Raw genomic sequence first — 15,000 nt, 5'->3', positions numbered from 1 at the left:
TGGACTGTAGTGTGACATCATCTAGTCGAACAGTGGACTGCTGTGTGACATCATCTAGTCTAACAGCGGACTGTAGTGTGACATCATCTAGTCGAATAGTGGACTGCTGTGTGACATCATCTAGTCTAACAGCGGACTGTAGTGTGACATCATCTAGTATAACAGTGGACTGTAGTGTGACATCATCTAGTCTAGTCTACTGGACTCTCTCTCTCTACCACTGTGTTCTCTCTGGGGAGAGTACATACATACACACACAGCATAATGTCCTGACAAACCCTCCCCTAAAACACTATGTTCTCTCTGGGAGAGTACATACAAACACACACAGGATAATGTCCTGACAAACTCTCCCCTAAACCACTGTGTTCTCTCTAAACCGGACGACGCACAACCCCATGGGGCTCGTGGTCACGGCCGGCTGTGACACAGCCTGGAATCGAACCCGGGGCTGTAGTGGCGCCTCAGCACAGCAGTGCCTTAGACCACTGGGCCACTAGGGAGGCCACTATTTTCATAAATATCGTCTGTGATGACTGGTTGACTGAGCATATGAAGAATAAATAGACAGAATGATAGAGAGAGATGGAGGAGAGAGAGAGAGAAGTGAGAGAGATGGAGGAGAGAGAGAGAGGAGCGAGAGATATGGGGAAGAGAGAGATGTGAGAGAGATGGGGGAGAGAGAGATGAAGGAGAGAGAGAGAAGTGAGAGAGATGGGGGAGAGAGAGATGGAGGAGAGAGAGAAGTGAGAGATGGAGGAGAGAGAGTTGGAGAAGTAGAGAGATGGAGGAGAGAGGGATGGAAAAGAGAGAGATGGAGGAGAGAGAGGGAAGTGAGAGAGATGGAGGAGAGAGAGATGGAGAAGTAGAGATATGGAAAAGAGAGAGATGGAGGAGAGAGAGATGGAGGAGAGAGGGATGGAAAAGAGAGAGATGGAGGAGAGAGAGACAAGTGAGAGATATGGAGGAGAGAGAGATGGATAAGAGAGATCTGGGTTGGTGTTTTGGTGGTACAACACACACACACACACACACACACACACACACACACACACACACACACACACACACACACACACACACACACACACACACACACACACACACACACACACACACACACACACACACACACACACACACACACACACACTTACAGAAGCCTCAGTATCGTACTGATGAATATAAATTGCTCATTTCAGAGTAAATGGATCCCAAACAAAATACAAAATACCTCTCTTTCTCTCTCCTCCCTTTACCCTCTCATCTTCCCCTCCCTTGATCCCTCTCTACTCTCCCCTCTCTCCTCTCCTTTTCTCTCCTCCTCTCCTCTCCTCTCCTCTCTCTCCTCTCCTCTCCTCTCCTCTCCTCTCCTCTCCCTCCTCCCCTCCCCTCCTCTCCCCTCCCTCTCCTCTCCTCTCCCCTCCCCTCCCTCTCCTCTCCTCTCCCCCCCCTCCCCTCTCCTCTCCCCTCCCCTCCCCTCCCCTCCTCTCCCTCCTCTCCTCTCCTCTCCTCTCCCTCTCCTCTCCTCTCCCCTCCCCTCCCCCCTCCCTCCTCTCCTCTCCTCTCCTCTCCTCTCCTCTCCTCTCCTCTCCTCTCCTCTCCTCTCCTCTCCTCTCCCCTCCCTCCCCTCCCCTCCCCTCCCCTCCCCTCCCCTCTCCTCTCCTCTCCTCTCCTCTCCTCTCCTCTCCCTCCCTCCCCTCCCTCCCTCTCCTCTCTCCTCTCCTCTCCTCTCCTCTCCTCTCCTCTCCTCTCATCTTGTCTGTTCTCTGAAAGTCACTCCATTGTGTAATATGCAGAACGGGGTGATTCTGAACAGAAGCACTAATATCCTTAACATACTCACAATGTCTATGTGTGTGTGTGTGTGAGTCACGTTTGTGTGTGTGTGTCACGTGTGTGTGTGAGTCACGTGTGTGTGCATGAGTGTGGTGCCACGTGTGTGTGTGTGCGTATGAACCGAGTCCAGCCCTTACCTCGGTATAATGTGTGTCTGTGTCTATGTGTGTCTGTGTCTATGTGTCTATGTGTGTCTGTGTCTATGTGTCTATGTGTGTCTGTGTCTGTGTGTCTGTCTATAATGTGTGTCTGTGTCTGTGTGTGTCTGTGTCTATGTGTGTCTGTCTATAATGTGTGTCTGTGTCTGTGTGTGTCTGTGTCTATGTGTGTCTGTCTATAATGTGTGTCTGTGTCTATGTGTGTCTGTGTCTATGTGTGTCTGTCTATAATGTGTGTTCGTCCCCCTTACCTCTGTGTCTCGCCGCTGTATTGGCCGCGGCCCACTTGATTGACAGCACAGAGTCTGAACTGATAGGTCCTGGCAGGGGTGAGCCCGCCCGCCGACACCTGTGTCACAGCAGGCCCCACCTCCGACGTGTACACCTTCCATGGAGAGTCTTACGAGACATGAAGGGGTTAGAACAGGACATGAACCTCTAACGAACACAATCAACCAATTAATAAAAAGGAAGAAGAACGAAGAAAGGAAGAAACCAGTTAAGACCCTGTAGTCTCCCTCTCTAGGGTATAACCTACATCTATACCCTCCTCTCCCTAGTGTATAACCTACATCTATACCCTCCTCTCTCTAGTGTATAACCTACATCTATACCCTCCTCTCTCTAGTGTATAACCTACATCTATACCCTCCTCTCCCTCTCTAGTGTATAACCTACATCTATACCCTCCTCTCCCTCTCTCTAGTGTATAACCTACATCTATACCCTCCTCTCCCTCTCTAGTGTATAACCTACATCTATACCCTCCTCTCCCTCTCTAGTGTATAACCTACATCTATACCCTCCTCTCTCTAGTGTATAACCTACATCTATACCCTCCTCTCCTCTCTCTAGTGTATAACCTACATCTATACCCTCCTCTCTCTAGTGTATAACCTACATCTATACCCTCCTCTCTCTAGTGTATAACCTACATCTATACCCTCCTCTCCCTCTCTCTAGTGTATAACCTACATCTATACCCTCCTCTCCCTCTCTAGTGTATAACCTACATCTATACCCTCCTCTCCCTCTCTCTAGTGTATAACCTACATCTATACCCTCCTCTCTCTAGTGTATAACCTACATCTATACCCTCCTCTCTCTAGTGTATAACTTACATCTATACCCTCCTCTCTCTCTCTCTAGTGTATAACCTACATCTATACCCTCCTCTCTCTAGTGTATAACCTACATCCCCCTCCTCTCCCTCTAGTGTATAACCTACATCTATACCCTCCCTCTCTAGTGTATAACCTACATCTATACCCTCCTCTCCCTCTCTAGTGTATAACCTACATCTATACCCTCCTCTCCCTCTCTAGTGTATAACCTACATCTATACCCTCCTCTCTCCTACATCTATACCCTCCTCTCTCTAGTGTATAACCTACATCTATACCCTCCTCTCTCTAGTGTATAACCTACATCTATACCCTCCTCTCCCTAGTGTATAACCTACATCTATACCCTCCTCTCCCTCTCTAGTGTATAACCTACATCTATACCCTCCTCTCTCCCTCTCTAGTGTATAACCTACATCTATACCCTCCTCTCCCTAGTGTATAACCTACATCTATACCCTCCTCTCCCTCTCTAGTGTATATCCTACATCTATACCCTCCTCTCCCTCTCTCTAGTGTATAACCTACATCTCTACCCTCCTCTCTCTAGTGTATAACCTACATCTATACCCTCCTCTCCCTCCCTAGTGTATAACCTACATCTATACCCTCCTCTCCCTCTCTCTAGTGTATAACCTACATCTATACCCTCCTCTCTCCCTCTCTAGTGTATAACCTACATCTCTACCCTCCTCTCTCTAGTGTATAACCACATCTCCCTCCTCTCCCTAGTGTGTATAACCTACATCTATACCCTCCTCTCTCTCTCTAGTGTATAACCTACATCTATACCCTCCTCTCTCCCTCTCTAGTGTATAACCTACATCTCTACCCTCCTCTCTCTAGTGTATAACTCACATCTATACCCTTCTCTCCCTCTCTAGTGTATAACCTACATCTATACCCTCCTCTCTCTAGTGTATAACCTACATCTATACCCTCCTCTCCCTCTCTAGTGTATAACCTACATCTATACCCTCCTCTCCCTCTCTAGTGTATAACCTACATCTATACCCTCCTCTCCCTCTCTCTAGTGTATAACCTACATCTATACCCTCCTCTCCCTCTCTAGTGTATAACCTACATCTATACCCTCCTCTCCCTCTCTAGTGTATAACCTACATCTATACCCTCCTCTCTCTAGTGTATAACCTAACCCTCCTCTCTCTAGTGTATAACTTCACATCTATACCCTCCTCTCTCTAGTGTATAACCTACATGTCTACCCTCCTCTCTCTAGTGTATAACCTCATCTATACCCTCCTCTCCCTAGTGTATAACCTACATCTATACCTCCTCTCTCCTCTCTAGTGTATAACCTACATCTATACCCTCCTCTCTCCCTCTCTAGTGTATAACCTCATCTCTACCCTCCTCTCTCTAGTGTATAACTCCCTATACCCTCTCTCCCTCTCTAGTGTATAACCTACATCTATACCCTCCTCTCTCCCTCTCTAGTGTATAACCTACATCTCTACCCTCCTCTCTCTAGTGTATAACCTACATCTATACCCTCCTCTCCCTCTCTCTAGTGTATAACCTACATCTATACCCTTCTCTCCCTCTCTAGTGTATAACCTACATCTATACCCTCCTCTCTCCCTCTCTAGTGTATAACCTACATCTCTACCCTCCTCTCTCTAGTGTATAACTCTACATCTATACCCTCCTCTCTCTAGTGTATAACCTACCTAACCCTCCTCTCTCTAGTGTATAACCTACATCTCTACCCTCCTCTCAGTGTATAACCTACATCTATACCCTCCTCTCCCTCTCTACCTAATCAGACCTCCTCTCTAGTGTATAACCTAGATCTCTCCCTCCTCTCTCTACTGTAAACCTAGATCTCTCCCTCCTCTCTCTAGTGTATAACCTAATCTATACCTCCTCTCTCTACTAATCAGACCTCCACTCTAGTGTATAACCTACATCTCCACCCTCCTCTCTCTAGTGTATAACCTAACAGACCTCCTCTCTAGTGTATAACCTACATCTATACCCTCCTCTCTACCACTAACAGACCTCCCTCTCTCTCTAGTGTATAACCTACATCATACCTCCACTCCCTCCAGTGTATAACCTAACAGACCTCTCTCTCTAGTGTATAACCTACATCTATACCCTCCTCTCCCTCTCTAGTGTATAACCTACATCTAGACCTCCTCTCTAGTGTATAACCTACATCTATACCCTCCTCTCTCTAGTGTATAACCTACATCTCTACCCTCCTACATCTATACCCTCCTCCTAGTGTATAACCTACATCTATACTCCAGTGTATAACCTAATCATACCCTCCTCTCCCTCTCTAGTGTATAACCTACATCTATACCCTCCTCCCTCTCTAGTGTATAACCTACATCTATACCTCCTCTCCCTCTCTAGTGTATAACCTACATCTATACCCTCCTCTCCCTCTCTCTAGTGTATAACCTAGATACCCTCCTCTCTCTAGTGTATAACCTACATCTATACCCTCCTCTCTCTAGTGTATAACCTAGATCTCCACCCTCCTCTCTCTAGTGTATAACCTAACAGACCCTCCTCTCTACCAGTGTATAACCTCATCTATACCCTCCTCTCCCTCTCTAGTGTATAACCTACATCTATACCCTCCTCTCCCTCTCTAGTGTATAACCTACATCTATACCCTCCTCCCTAGTGTATAACCTCCATCTATACCCTCCTCTCCCTCTCTAGTGTATAACCTACATCTATACCCTCCTCTCCCTCTCTAGTGTATAACCTACATCTCTACCCTCCTCTCCTAGTGTATAACCTACTCTACCATAACCTACATCTATACCCTCCTCTCTCTCTCTAGTGTATAACCTACATCTATACCCTCCTCTCTCCACTCTCTAGTGTATAACCTCCATCTCTACCCTCCTCTCAGTGTACCTCCTATACCCTCTCTCCTCTAGTGTATAACCTACACTATACCCTCCTCTCCCTCTCTAGTGTATAACCTACATCTATACCCTCCTCTCTCCCTCTCTAGTGTATAACCTACATCCAGTGTATAACTACTAGACCCTCTCTCTCTCTAGTGTATAACCTACATCTACCCTCCTCTCTCCCTCTCTAGTGTATAACCTACATCTCTACCCTCCTCTCTCTAGTGTATAACCTACATCTATACCCTCCTCTCCCTAGTGTATAACTCTAGTCCTCTCTCCCTCTACCTACATCTATACCCTCCTCTCTCCCTCTCTAGTGTATAACCTACATCTCTACCCTCCTCTCTCTAGTGTATAACTCACATCTATACCCTTCTCTCCCTCTCTAGTGTATAACCTACATCTATACCCTCCTCTCTCCCTCTCTAGTGTATAACCTACATCTCTACCCTCCTCTCTCTAGTGTATAACCTACATCTATACCCTCCTCTCCCTCTCTCTAGTGTATAACCTACATCTATACCCTTCTCTCCCTCTCTAGTGTATAACCTACATCTATACCCTCCTCTCTCTAGTGTATAACTCACATCTATACCCTCCTCTCTCTAGTGTATAACCTACATCTATACCCTCCTCTCTCTAGTGTATAACCTACATCTCTACCCTCCTCTCTCTAGTGTATAACCTACATCTATACCCTCCTCTCCCTCTCTAGTGTATAACCTACATCTATACCCTCCTCTCTCTAGTGTATAACCTACATCTCTACCCTCCTCTCTCTAGTGTATAACCTACATCTCTACCCTCCTCTCTCTAGTGTATAACCTACATCTATACCCTCCTCTCTCTAGTGTATAACTTACATCTATACCCTCCTCTCTCTATATAACCTAGATCTCTGAGGGTCCTCTCTCTAGTGTATAACCTACATCTATACCCTCCTCTCTCTAGTGTATAACCTACATCTATACCCTCCTCTCCCTAGTGTATAACCTACATCCTCTCTCTAGTGTATAACAGAGATCTTGACCCTCCTCTCCCTCTCTAGTGTATAACCTACATCTATACCCTTCTCTCTCTAGTGTATAACCTACATCTATACCCTCCTCTCCCTCTCTAGTGTATAACCTACATCTATACCCTCCTCTCCCTAGTGTATAACCTACATCTATACCCTCTCTCTCTAGTGTATAACCTACATCTATACCCTCCTCTCCCTCTCTAGTGTATAACCTACATCTATACCCTCTCTCTCTAGTGTATAACCTACATCTATACCCTCCTCTCCCTCTAGTGTATAACCTACATCTATACCTCTCCTTCTCCTCTAGTGTATAACCTACATCTATACCCTCCTCTCTCTAGTGTATAACCTACATCTCCCCTCCTCTCCCTCTCTCTAGTGTATAACCTACATCTATACCCTCCTCTCCCTCCTCCTATACCCTCCTCTCCCTAGTGTATAACCCCATCTATACCCTCCTCTCTCTAGTGTATAACCTACATCTATACCCTCCTCTCCCTAGTGTATAACCTACATCTATACCCTCCTCTCCTCTCCCTAGTGTATAACCTACATCTCCTCTCCCTAGTGTATAACCTACCTCCCTCCTCTCCCTCTCTAGTGTATAACCTACATCTATACCCTCCTCTCCGTCTCCCTAGTGTATAACCTACATCTATACCCTCCTCTCCCTAGTGTATAACCTACATCTATACCCTCCTCTCCCTAGTGTATAACCTACATCTATACCCTCCTCTCCCTCTCTAGTGTATATCCTACATCTATACCCTCCTCTCCCTCTCTCTAGTGTATAACCTACATCTATACCCTCCTCTCCCTAGTGTATAACCTACATCTATACCCTCCTCTCTCTAGTGTATAACCTACATCTATACCCTCCTCTCTCCCTCTCTAGTGTATAACCTACATCTATACCCTCCTCTCCCTAGTGTATAACCTACATCTCTACTGTGTTCTTCACAGAGACGGTCTCAGGTAATCAGTGTAGTGTGGTCCAGGTCATTCTGTCTCTCTACAGTGTGAAATCAATCAGACACTTAAACTGCTCCTGTTTCTCTGTCTCTCTCTCTCTCTCTCTCTCTCTCTCTCTCTCTCTCTCTCTCTCTCCATACACCCCCCTCTCTCTCTCTCCTCCATACACCCCCCTCTCTCTCTCTCTCTCTCTCTCTCTCTCTCTCTCTCTCCTCCATACACCCCCATCTCTCTCTCTCTCTCTCCTCCCATACACCCCTCTCTCTCTCTCCCTCTGTTTCTTCCTACCTACCTACCTCTCTCTAACAGACCTCCACTCTACCACTAACAGACCTCCACTCTACCACTAACAGACCTCCACTCTACCACTAACAGAGCTCCACTCTACCACTAACAGACCTCCACTCTACCACTAACAGAGCTCCACTCTACCACTAACAGACCTCCACTCTACCACTAACAGACCTCCACTCTACCACTAACAGAGCTCCACTCTACCACTAACAGACCTCCACTCTACCACTAACAGACCTCCACTCTACCACTAACAGACCTCCACTCTACCTCTAACAGACCTCCACTCTACCACTAACAGACCTCCACTCTACCACTAACAGACCTCCACTCTACCACTAACAGACCTCCCCTCTACCACTAACAGACCTCCACTCTACCACTAACAGATCTCCCACTCTACCACTAACAGACCTCCACTCTACCACTAACAGACCTCCATAACAGACCTCCACTCTACCACTAACAGACCTCCACTCTACCACTAACAGACCTCCACTCTACCACCAACAGACCTCCACTCTACCACTACCAGACCTCCCCTCTACCACTAACAGACCTCCACTCTACCACCAACAGACCTCCACTCTACCACTAACAGACCTCCCCTCTACTACTAACATACCTCCACTCTACCACTAACAGACCTCCACTCACCACTAACAGACCTCCACTCTACCACTAACAGACCTCCACTCTACCACTAACAGACCTCCCCTCTACCACTAACAGACCTCCACTCTACCACTAACAGACCTCCCTCTACCACTAACAGACCTCCACTCTACCACTAACAGACCTCCACTCTACCACTAACAGACCTCCACTCTACCACTAACAGACCTCCACTCTACCACTAACAGACCTCCACTCTACCACTAACAGACCTCCACTCTACCACTAACAGACCTCCACTCTACCACTAACAGACCTCCACTCTACCACTAACAGACCTCCCTCTACCACTAACAGACCTCCACTCTACCACTAACAGACCTCCCTCTACCACTAACAGACCTCCACTCTACCACTAACAGACCTCCACTCTACCACTAACAGACCTCCACTCTACCACTAACAGACCTCCACTCTACCACTAACAGACCTCCACTCTACCACTAACAGACCTCCACTCTACCTCTAACAGACCTCCACTCTACCACTAACAGACCTCCACTCTACCACTAACAGACCCAGAGCAGAAACTCACTGTTTTCAGACAGCTCCAGTATGTAGTGTAGAAGAGGAGAGTTTCCATCGAAGGGTCTGACCCAGGAGAGAAGAACTGAACGGCTGTCTGAATCATTCAGAGACACAGACAGAGACCTGGGGGAGTGGGGGAGCTCACTGTGGGACAGGAGGGGGAGAGGGGGATGGGAGGAGAGAGAGGGGAGGTGGAGGGAAGGAGAGAGAGAGGGAGGGAGGGAGAGAGGGGATGAGAGAGAGGGAGGAGAGAGAGATTTCTGGAGGGGGTAGAGAGACGGGAGGGAGGGAGAAGGGGGAGGTGAGAGAGGGAGGTGGAGGGAGGTAGAGAGAGAGGGAGGGAGAGAGGAACGAGAGGGGGAGGTGGAGGGAGGTAGAGAGAGAGGGAGGGAGAGAAGGAGGGAGAGAGGGGGAAAAGACAATATTACTTTCTATTATTTGATTATTATCTGAAGGCATGTGATATATTAGACAGATTTGAGGGTTGAGAGATGGAGAGAGACAGAGAGATGGAGAGAGTGACAGAGAGAGTGACAGAGAGTTGGAGAGAGGGACAGAGAGATGTAGAGAGAGACAGAGAGTTTGAGAAAGGGACAGAGAGATGAAGAGAGAGACATAGAGTTGGAGAGAGGGACAGAGAGATGAAGAGAGAGACATAGAGTTGGAGAGAGGGACAGAGAGATGGAGAGAGAGACAGAGAGTTGGAGAGAGGGACAGAGAGATGGAGAGAGAGACATCCCCCTCTCCTCTCCTCTCCTCCTCCCATCTCCCCTCCTCTCCTCTCCTCCTTCTCCCCCTCTACCCTCCTCCTCTCTTCTCTCCCCTCCCCTCTCCTCTCCTCTTATCCCTCTCACCTCTCCTCTCCATCCTCCTCCTCCCCTCTCCTCTCATCCCCATCTCCTCTCCTCTTATCCCTCTCACCTCACCTCTCCTTCTCCTCCCCTCTCCTCTCCTCTCCTCTCATCCCCATCTCCTCTCCTCACCTCTCCTCCTCTCTTTCTCCTCTTATCCCCCTCCCCTCTCATCTTATACTCCTCCCTCTCCATTCCTCTCCTCTCCTCTCATCCCCATCTCATCTTATTCCCCTCTCCTCTCCTCCTCTCTCTTCTCCTCGTATCCCCCTCCCCTCTCATCTTATCCCCCTCTTCTCTCCTCTCCCTCTCCTGTTTCTCCCTCAGCTTTGAGTTACTATTGCATATGGGGGAGGCATGCGTGAACACGCAAATGGAGGGGCGAGGCCTGAGGGGAAGGGGTGGGGATGTGGGATTCAGAGTGTGGCAGTTTGAAGTCCCAAGTCATGTGTGTGTGTGTGTAACTCACATGACTTCGAGGCGTGCGGAGCGTGATTGGTTCCCGGCCTGTGATGTCACAGTGCAGGTATAGTCTCCTATGTCGCCTGACCAAGTCTGGCTGATGGTCAGAGAACCAGACAATATAGACACTCTGCCCCCGCTGGGCTGGAGGGGTACTGCTCCACGCTGCCACTGGAAACTACAGAGATACAGAACCATGTTAACATAGAGACACTCTGCCCCCGCTGGGGTCTGGAGGGTACTGCACCACACTGGAAACTACAGAGATACAGAACCATGTTAACATAGAGACACACAGCCCCGCTGGGTGGAGGGGTACTGCACCACACTGGAAACTACAGAGATACTGAACCATGTTAACATAGAGACACTCTGCCCCTGGGGTCTGGAGGGGTACTGCACCACACTGGAAACTAGAGATACAGAACCATGTTAACATAGAGACACTCTGCCCCCGCTGGGCTGGAGGGTACTGCACTACACTACAGAGATATAGAACCATGTTAACATAGGACACTCTGCCCCCATTGGAGGGGTCTGCACCACACTGGAAACTACAGAGATACAGAACCATGTTAACATAGAGACACTCTGCCCCCGCTGGGCTGGAGGGGTACTGCACCACACTGGAAACTACAGAGAAACAGAACCATGTTAACATACAGACATCTGCCCCCGCTGGGCTGGAGGGGTACTGCACCACACTACAGAGATACAGAACCATGTTAACCATTAGACACCCTCCCCTCCTGGGGTCCCAGTTGGTTCCCTTGAGGGTCCACCGGCGGGGCCCTAAATGTACGACCAGAGAGAGGTCACATAGGAGATACAGAACATGTTAGTCAAAACATAGAATATATCACACCCATTTTCAGTGTTTAGGTCTCTTGATTCATCCCCATAGGGGTCAGTTAGCCTCTCCATTCATTTCCAGGGTTGGAGGTCAGTTCCATGACCCCATTAGGAGGTCAGTCTAAATTTCTCCCATAACTGCAGAGGAGGTCAGTTAGGGGGTCATCATCATCATCATATTATTCCTCACCATAGGGACAAAACATAGACTTCTCCATTCATTTCTCCCATAGGGACACCATTTTAATTTTCTCCCATAGGTCAACCAGAGTCATTCTCCATTCATTTCTCCCATAGGGACGGCCGAACCAACCAGAGGTCACCTCTCCATTATTTCTCCCATAGGGAGGTCCAACCAGAGTCACCTCTCCATTATTTCTCCCATAGGGAGTGAACCAACCAGAGGTCACCTCTCCATTCATTTCTCCCATAGGGACGGTCAACCAACCAGAGGTCACTGATTCATTTCTCCCATAGGGACGGAGAGGTCACCTCTCCATTATTTCTCCCATAGGGACGGCCGACCATTCATTAATTTCTCCATAGGGACGGTCCAACCAGAGGTCACCTCTCCATTAATTTCTCCCATTAGGAGGTCAACCAGAGGTCACCTCTCCATTAATTTCTCCCATATGGACGGCCGAACCAACCAGAGGTCACCTCTCCATTTTCTCCCATTTCTCCCCTCTCCATTCATTTCTCCCATAGGGACGGCGAACCAACCAGAGGTCACCTCTCCATTCATTTCTCCCATTAGGGACGGTCAGTTAGTCACCTCTCCATTCATTTCTCCCATAGGGAGGCCGAACCAACCAGAGGTCACCTCTCCATTCATTTCTCCCATAGGGACGGTCAGGTACCAACCAGAGGTCACCTCTCCATTCATTTCTCCCATAGGGAGGTCAGGTCACTTCTGGGGGTTTGGACTACAAGCCAAATCTAGAGTTTCAGTTTGGACACTATTTGTGTCAGAATAGGGTGTCAGTTAGTGAACCATTAGTGTGTGATTGGGTAGGAGGTCAGTTAGTGAACCATTAGGAGGTCAGTTAGTGAACCATTAGATGTGATTGGGTAGGAGGTCAGTTAGTGAACCATTAGGAGGTCAGTTAGTGTACCATTAGGAGGTCAGTTAGTGTACTATTAGTAGGTCAGTTAGTATACCATTAGGAGGTCAGTTAGTGTACCATTAGGAGGTCAGTTAGTGGAGGTCAGCTACCATTAGGGAGGTCAGTTAGTGAACCATTAGGAGGTCAGTTAGTGAACCATTAGGAGGTCAGTTAGTATACCATTAGGAGGTCAGTTAGTATACCATTAGGAGGTCAGTTAGTATACCATTAGGAGGTCAGTTAGTGAACCATTAGGAGGTCAGTTAGTATACCATTAGGAGGTCAGTTAGTGTACCATTAGGAGGTCAGTTAGTCAGTTAGTACCATTAGGAGGTCAGTTAGTGAACCATTAGGAGGTCAGTTAGTGTACCATTAGGAGGTCAGTTAGTATACCATTAGGAGGTCAGTTAGTGAACCATTAGGAGGTCAGTTAGTATACCATTAGGAGGTCACCATTAGGAGGTCAGTTAGTGAACCATTAGGAGGTCAGTTAGTATACCATTAGGAGGTCAGTTAGTGTACCATTAGGACGTCAGTTAGTATACCATTAGGAGGTCAGGTAGTATACCATTAGGAGGTCAGGTAGTGAACCATTAGGAGGTCAGTTAGTGTACCATTAGGAGATCAGTTAGTATACCATTAGGAGTCAGTTAGTATACCATTAGGAGGTCAGTTAGTGAACCATTAGGAGGTCAGTTAGTATACCATTAGGAGGTCAGGTAGTATACCATTAGGAGGTCAGTTAGTATACCATTAGGAGGTCAGGTAGTGAACCATTAGGATGTCAGTTAGTGAACCATTAGGAGGTCAGTTAGTGAACCATTAGGAGGTCAGTTAGTATATCATTAGGAGGTCAGTTAGTGAACCATTAGGAGGTCAGTTAGTGAACCATTAGGAGGTCAGTTAGTATACCATTAGGAGGTCAGTTAGTATACCATTAGGAGGTCAGTTAGTATATCATTAGGAGGTCAGTTAGTGAACCATTAGGAGGTCAGTTAGTGAACCATTAGGAGGTCAGTTAGTGTACCATTAGGATGTCAGTTAGTATACCATTAGGAGGTCAGTTAGTATACCATTAGGAGGTCAGTTAGTATACCATTAGGAGGTCAGTTAGTGAACCATTAGGAGGTCAGTTAGTATACCATTAGGAGGTCAGTTAGTATACCATTAGGAGGTCAGTTAGTGTACCATTAGGAGGTCAGTTAGTGTACCATTAGGAGGTCAGTTAGTGAACCATTAGGAGGTCAGTTAGTGTACCATTAGGAGGTCAGTTAGTGAACCATTAGGAGGTCAGTTAGTATATCATTAGGAGGTCAGTTAGTGTACCATTAGGAGGTCAGTTAGTGAACCATTAGGAGGTCAGTTAGTATACCATTAGGAGGTCAGTTAGTATACCATTAGGAGGTCAGTTAGTATACCATTAGGAGGTCAGGTAGTATACCATTAGGAGGTCAGTTAGTATACCATTAGGAGGTCAGTTAGTGAACCATTAGGAGGTCAGTTAGTGTACCATTAGGAGGTCAGTTAGTGTACTATTAGTAGGTCAGTTAGTATACCATTAGGAGGTCAGTTAGTGAACCATTAGGAGATCAGTTAGTATACCATTAGGAGATCAGTTAGTGTACCATTAGGAGGTCAGTTAGGAGGTCAGTTAGTATACCATTAGGAGGTCAGTTAGTGAACCATTAGGAGGTCAGTTAGTGTACCATTAGGAGGTCAGTTAGTATACCATTAGGAGGTCAGTTAGTATACCATTAGGAGGTCAGTTAGTGTACCATTAGGAGGTCAGTTAGTATACCATTAGGAGGTCAGGTAGTATACCATTAGGAGGTCAGTTAGTGAACCATTAGGTCAGTTAGTATACCATTAGGAGGTCAGTTAGTATACCATTAGGAGGTCAGTTAGTATACCATTAGGAGGTCAGTTAGTATACCATTAAGAGGTCAGTTAGTGTACTATTAGGAGGTCAGTTAGTGTACCATTAGTATACTGTTACTATACTATTATTACCATTAGAGAGGAGAGGATGTTTCTAAACTTGTATCTGATCCAAACCAAACCGGACTTAACCAGAACTAAATCAAGTCCATCTTTTCAATCAAAGTCATCAGCTGACCACACAACCAGCCAACCCTGTTTCAATAACAGAGCCAGATTTGTTAGAAACCATACTGAGAGTTGTGTATGTATGTGCGTCTCTTTGTGTGTGTGCTTG

At 47.1% G+C, this 15,000-nt stretch overlaps 1 protein-coding gene across 1 annotated transcript in view; it reads right to left on the bottom strand.

Moving 5' to 3' along the window:
• The window catches only part of LOC135570746 (protein sidekick-1-like), a gene marked incomplete at its 5' end in the record, with an annotated part of 232,699 nt that overhangs the window by 151,591 nt on the left and 66,108 nt on the right, over positions 1-15,000 (bottom strand). Inside the window, 5 exon segments of the mRNA XM_065016697.1 lie at positions 2,249-2,396; positions 9,522-9,658; positions 10,835-11,005; positions 11,147-11,240; positions 11,491-11,619. Of these exon segments, the coding sequence (XP_064872769.1) occupies positions 2,249-2,396; positions 9,522-9,658; positions 10,835-11,005; positions 11,147-11,240; positions 11,491-11,619 (679 nt within the window).

The sequence above is a fragment of the Oncorhynchus nerka genome, unplaced genomic scaffold, assembly GCF_034236695.1.
Source record: "Oncorhynchus nerka isolate Pitt River unplaced genomic scaffold, Oner_Uvic_2.0 unplaced_scaffold_906, whole genome shotgun sequence".
NCBI classification, from domain to species: Eukaryota; Metazoa; Chordata; class Actinopteri; order Salmoniformes; family Salmonidae; genus Oncorhynchus; species Oncorhynchus nerka.
This window is presented reverse-complemented; position numbering and strand designations above follow the sequence as displayed.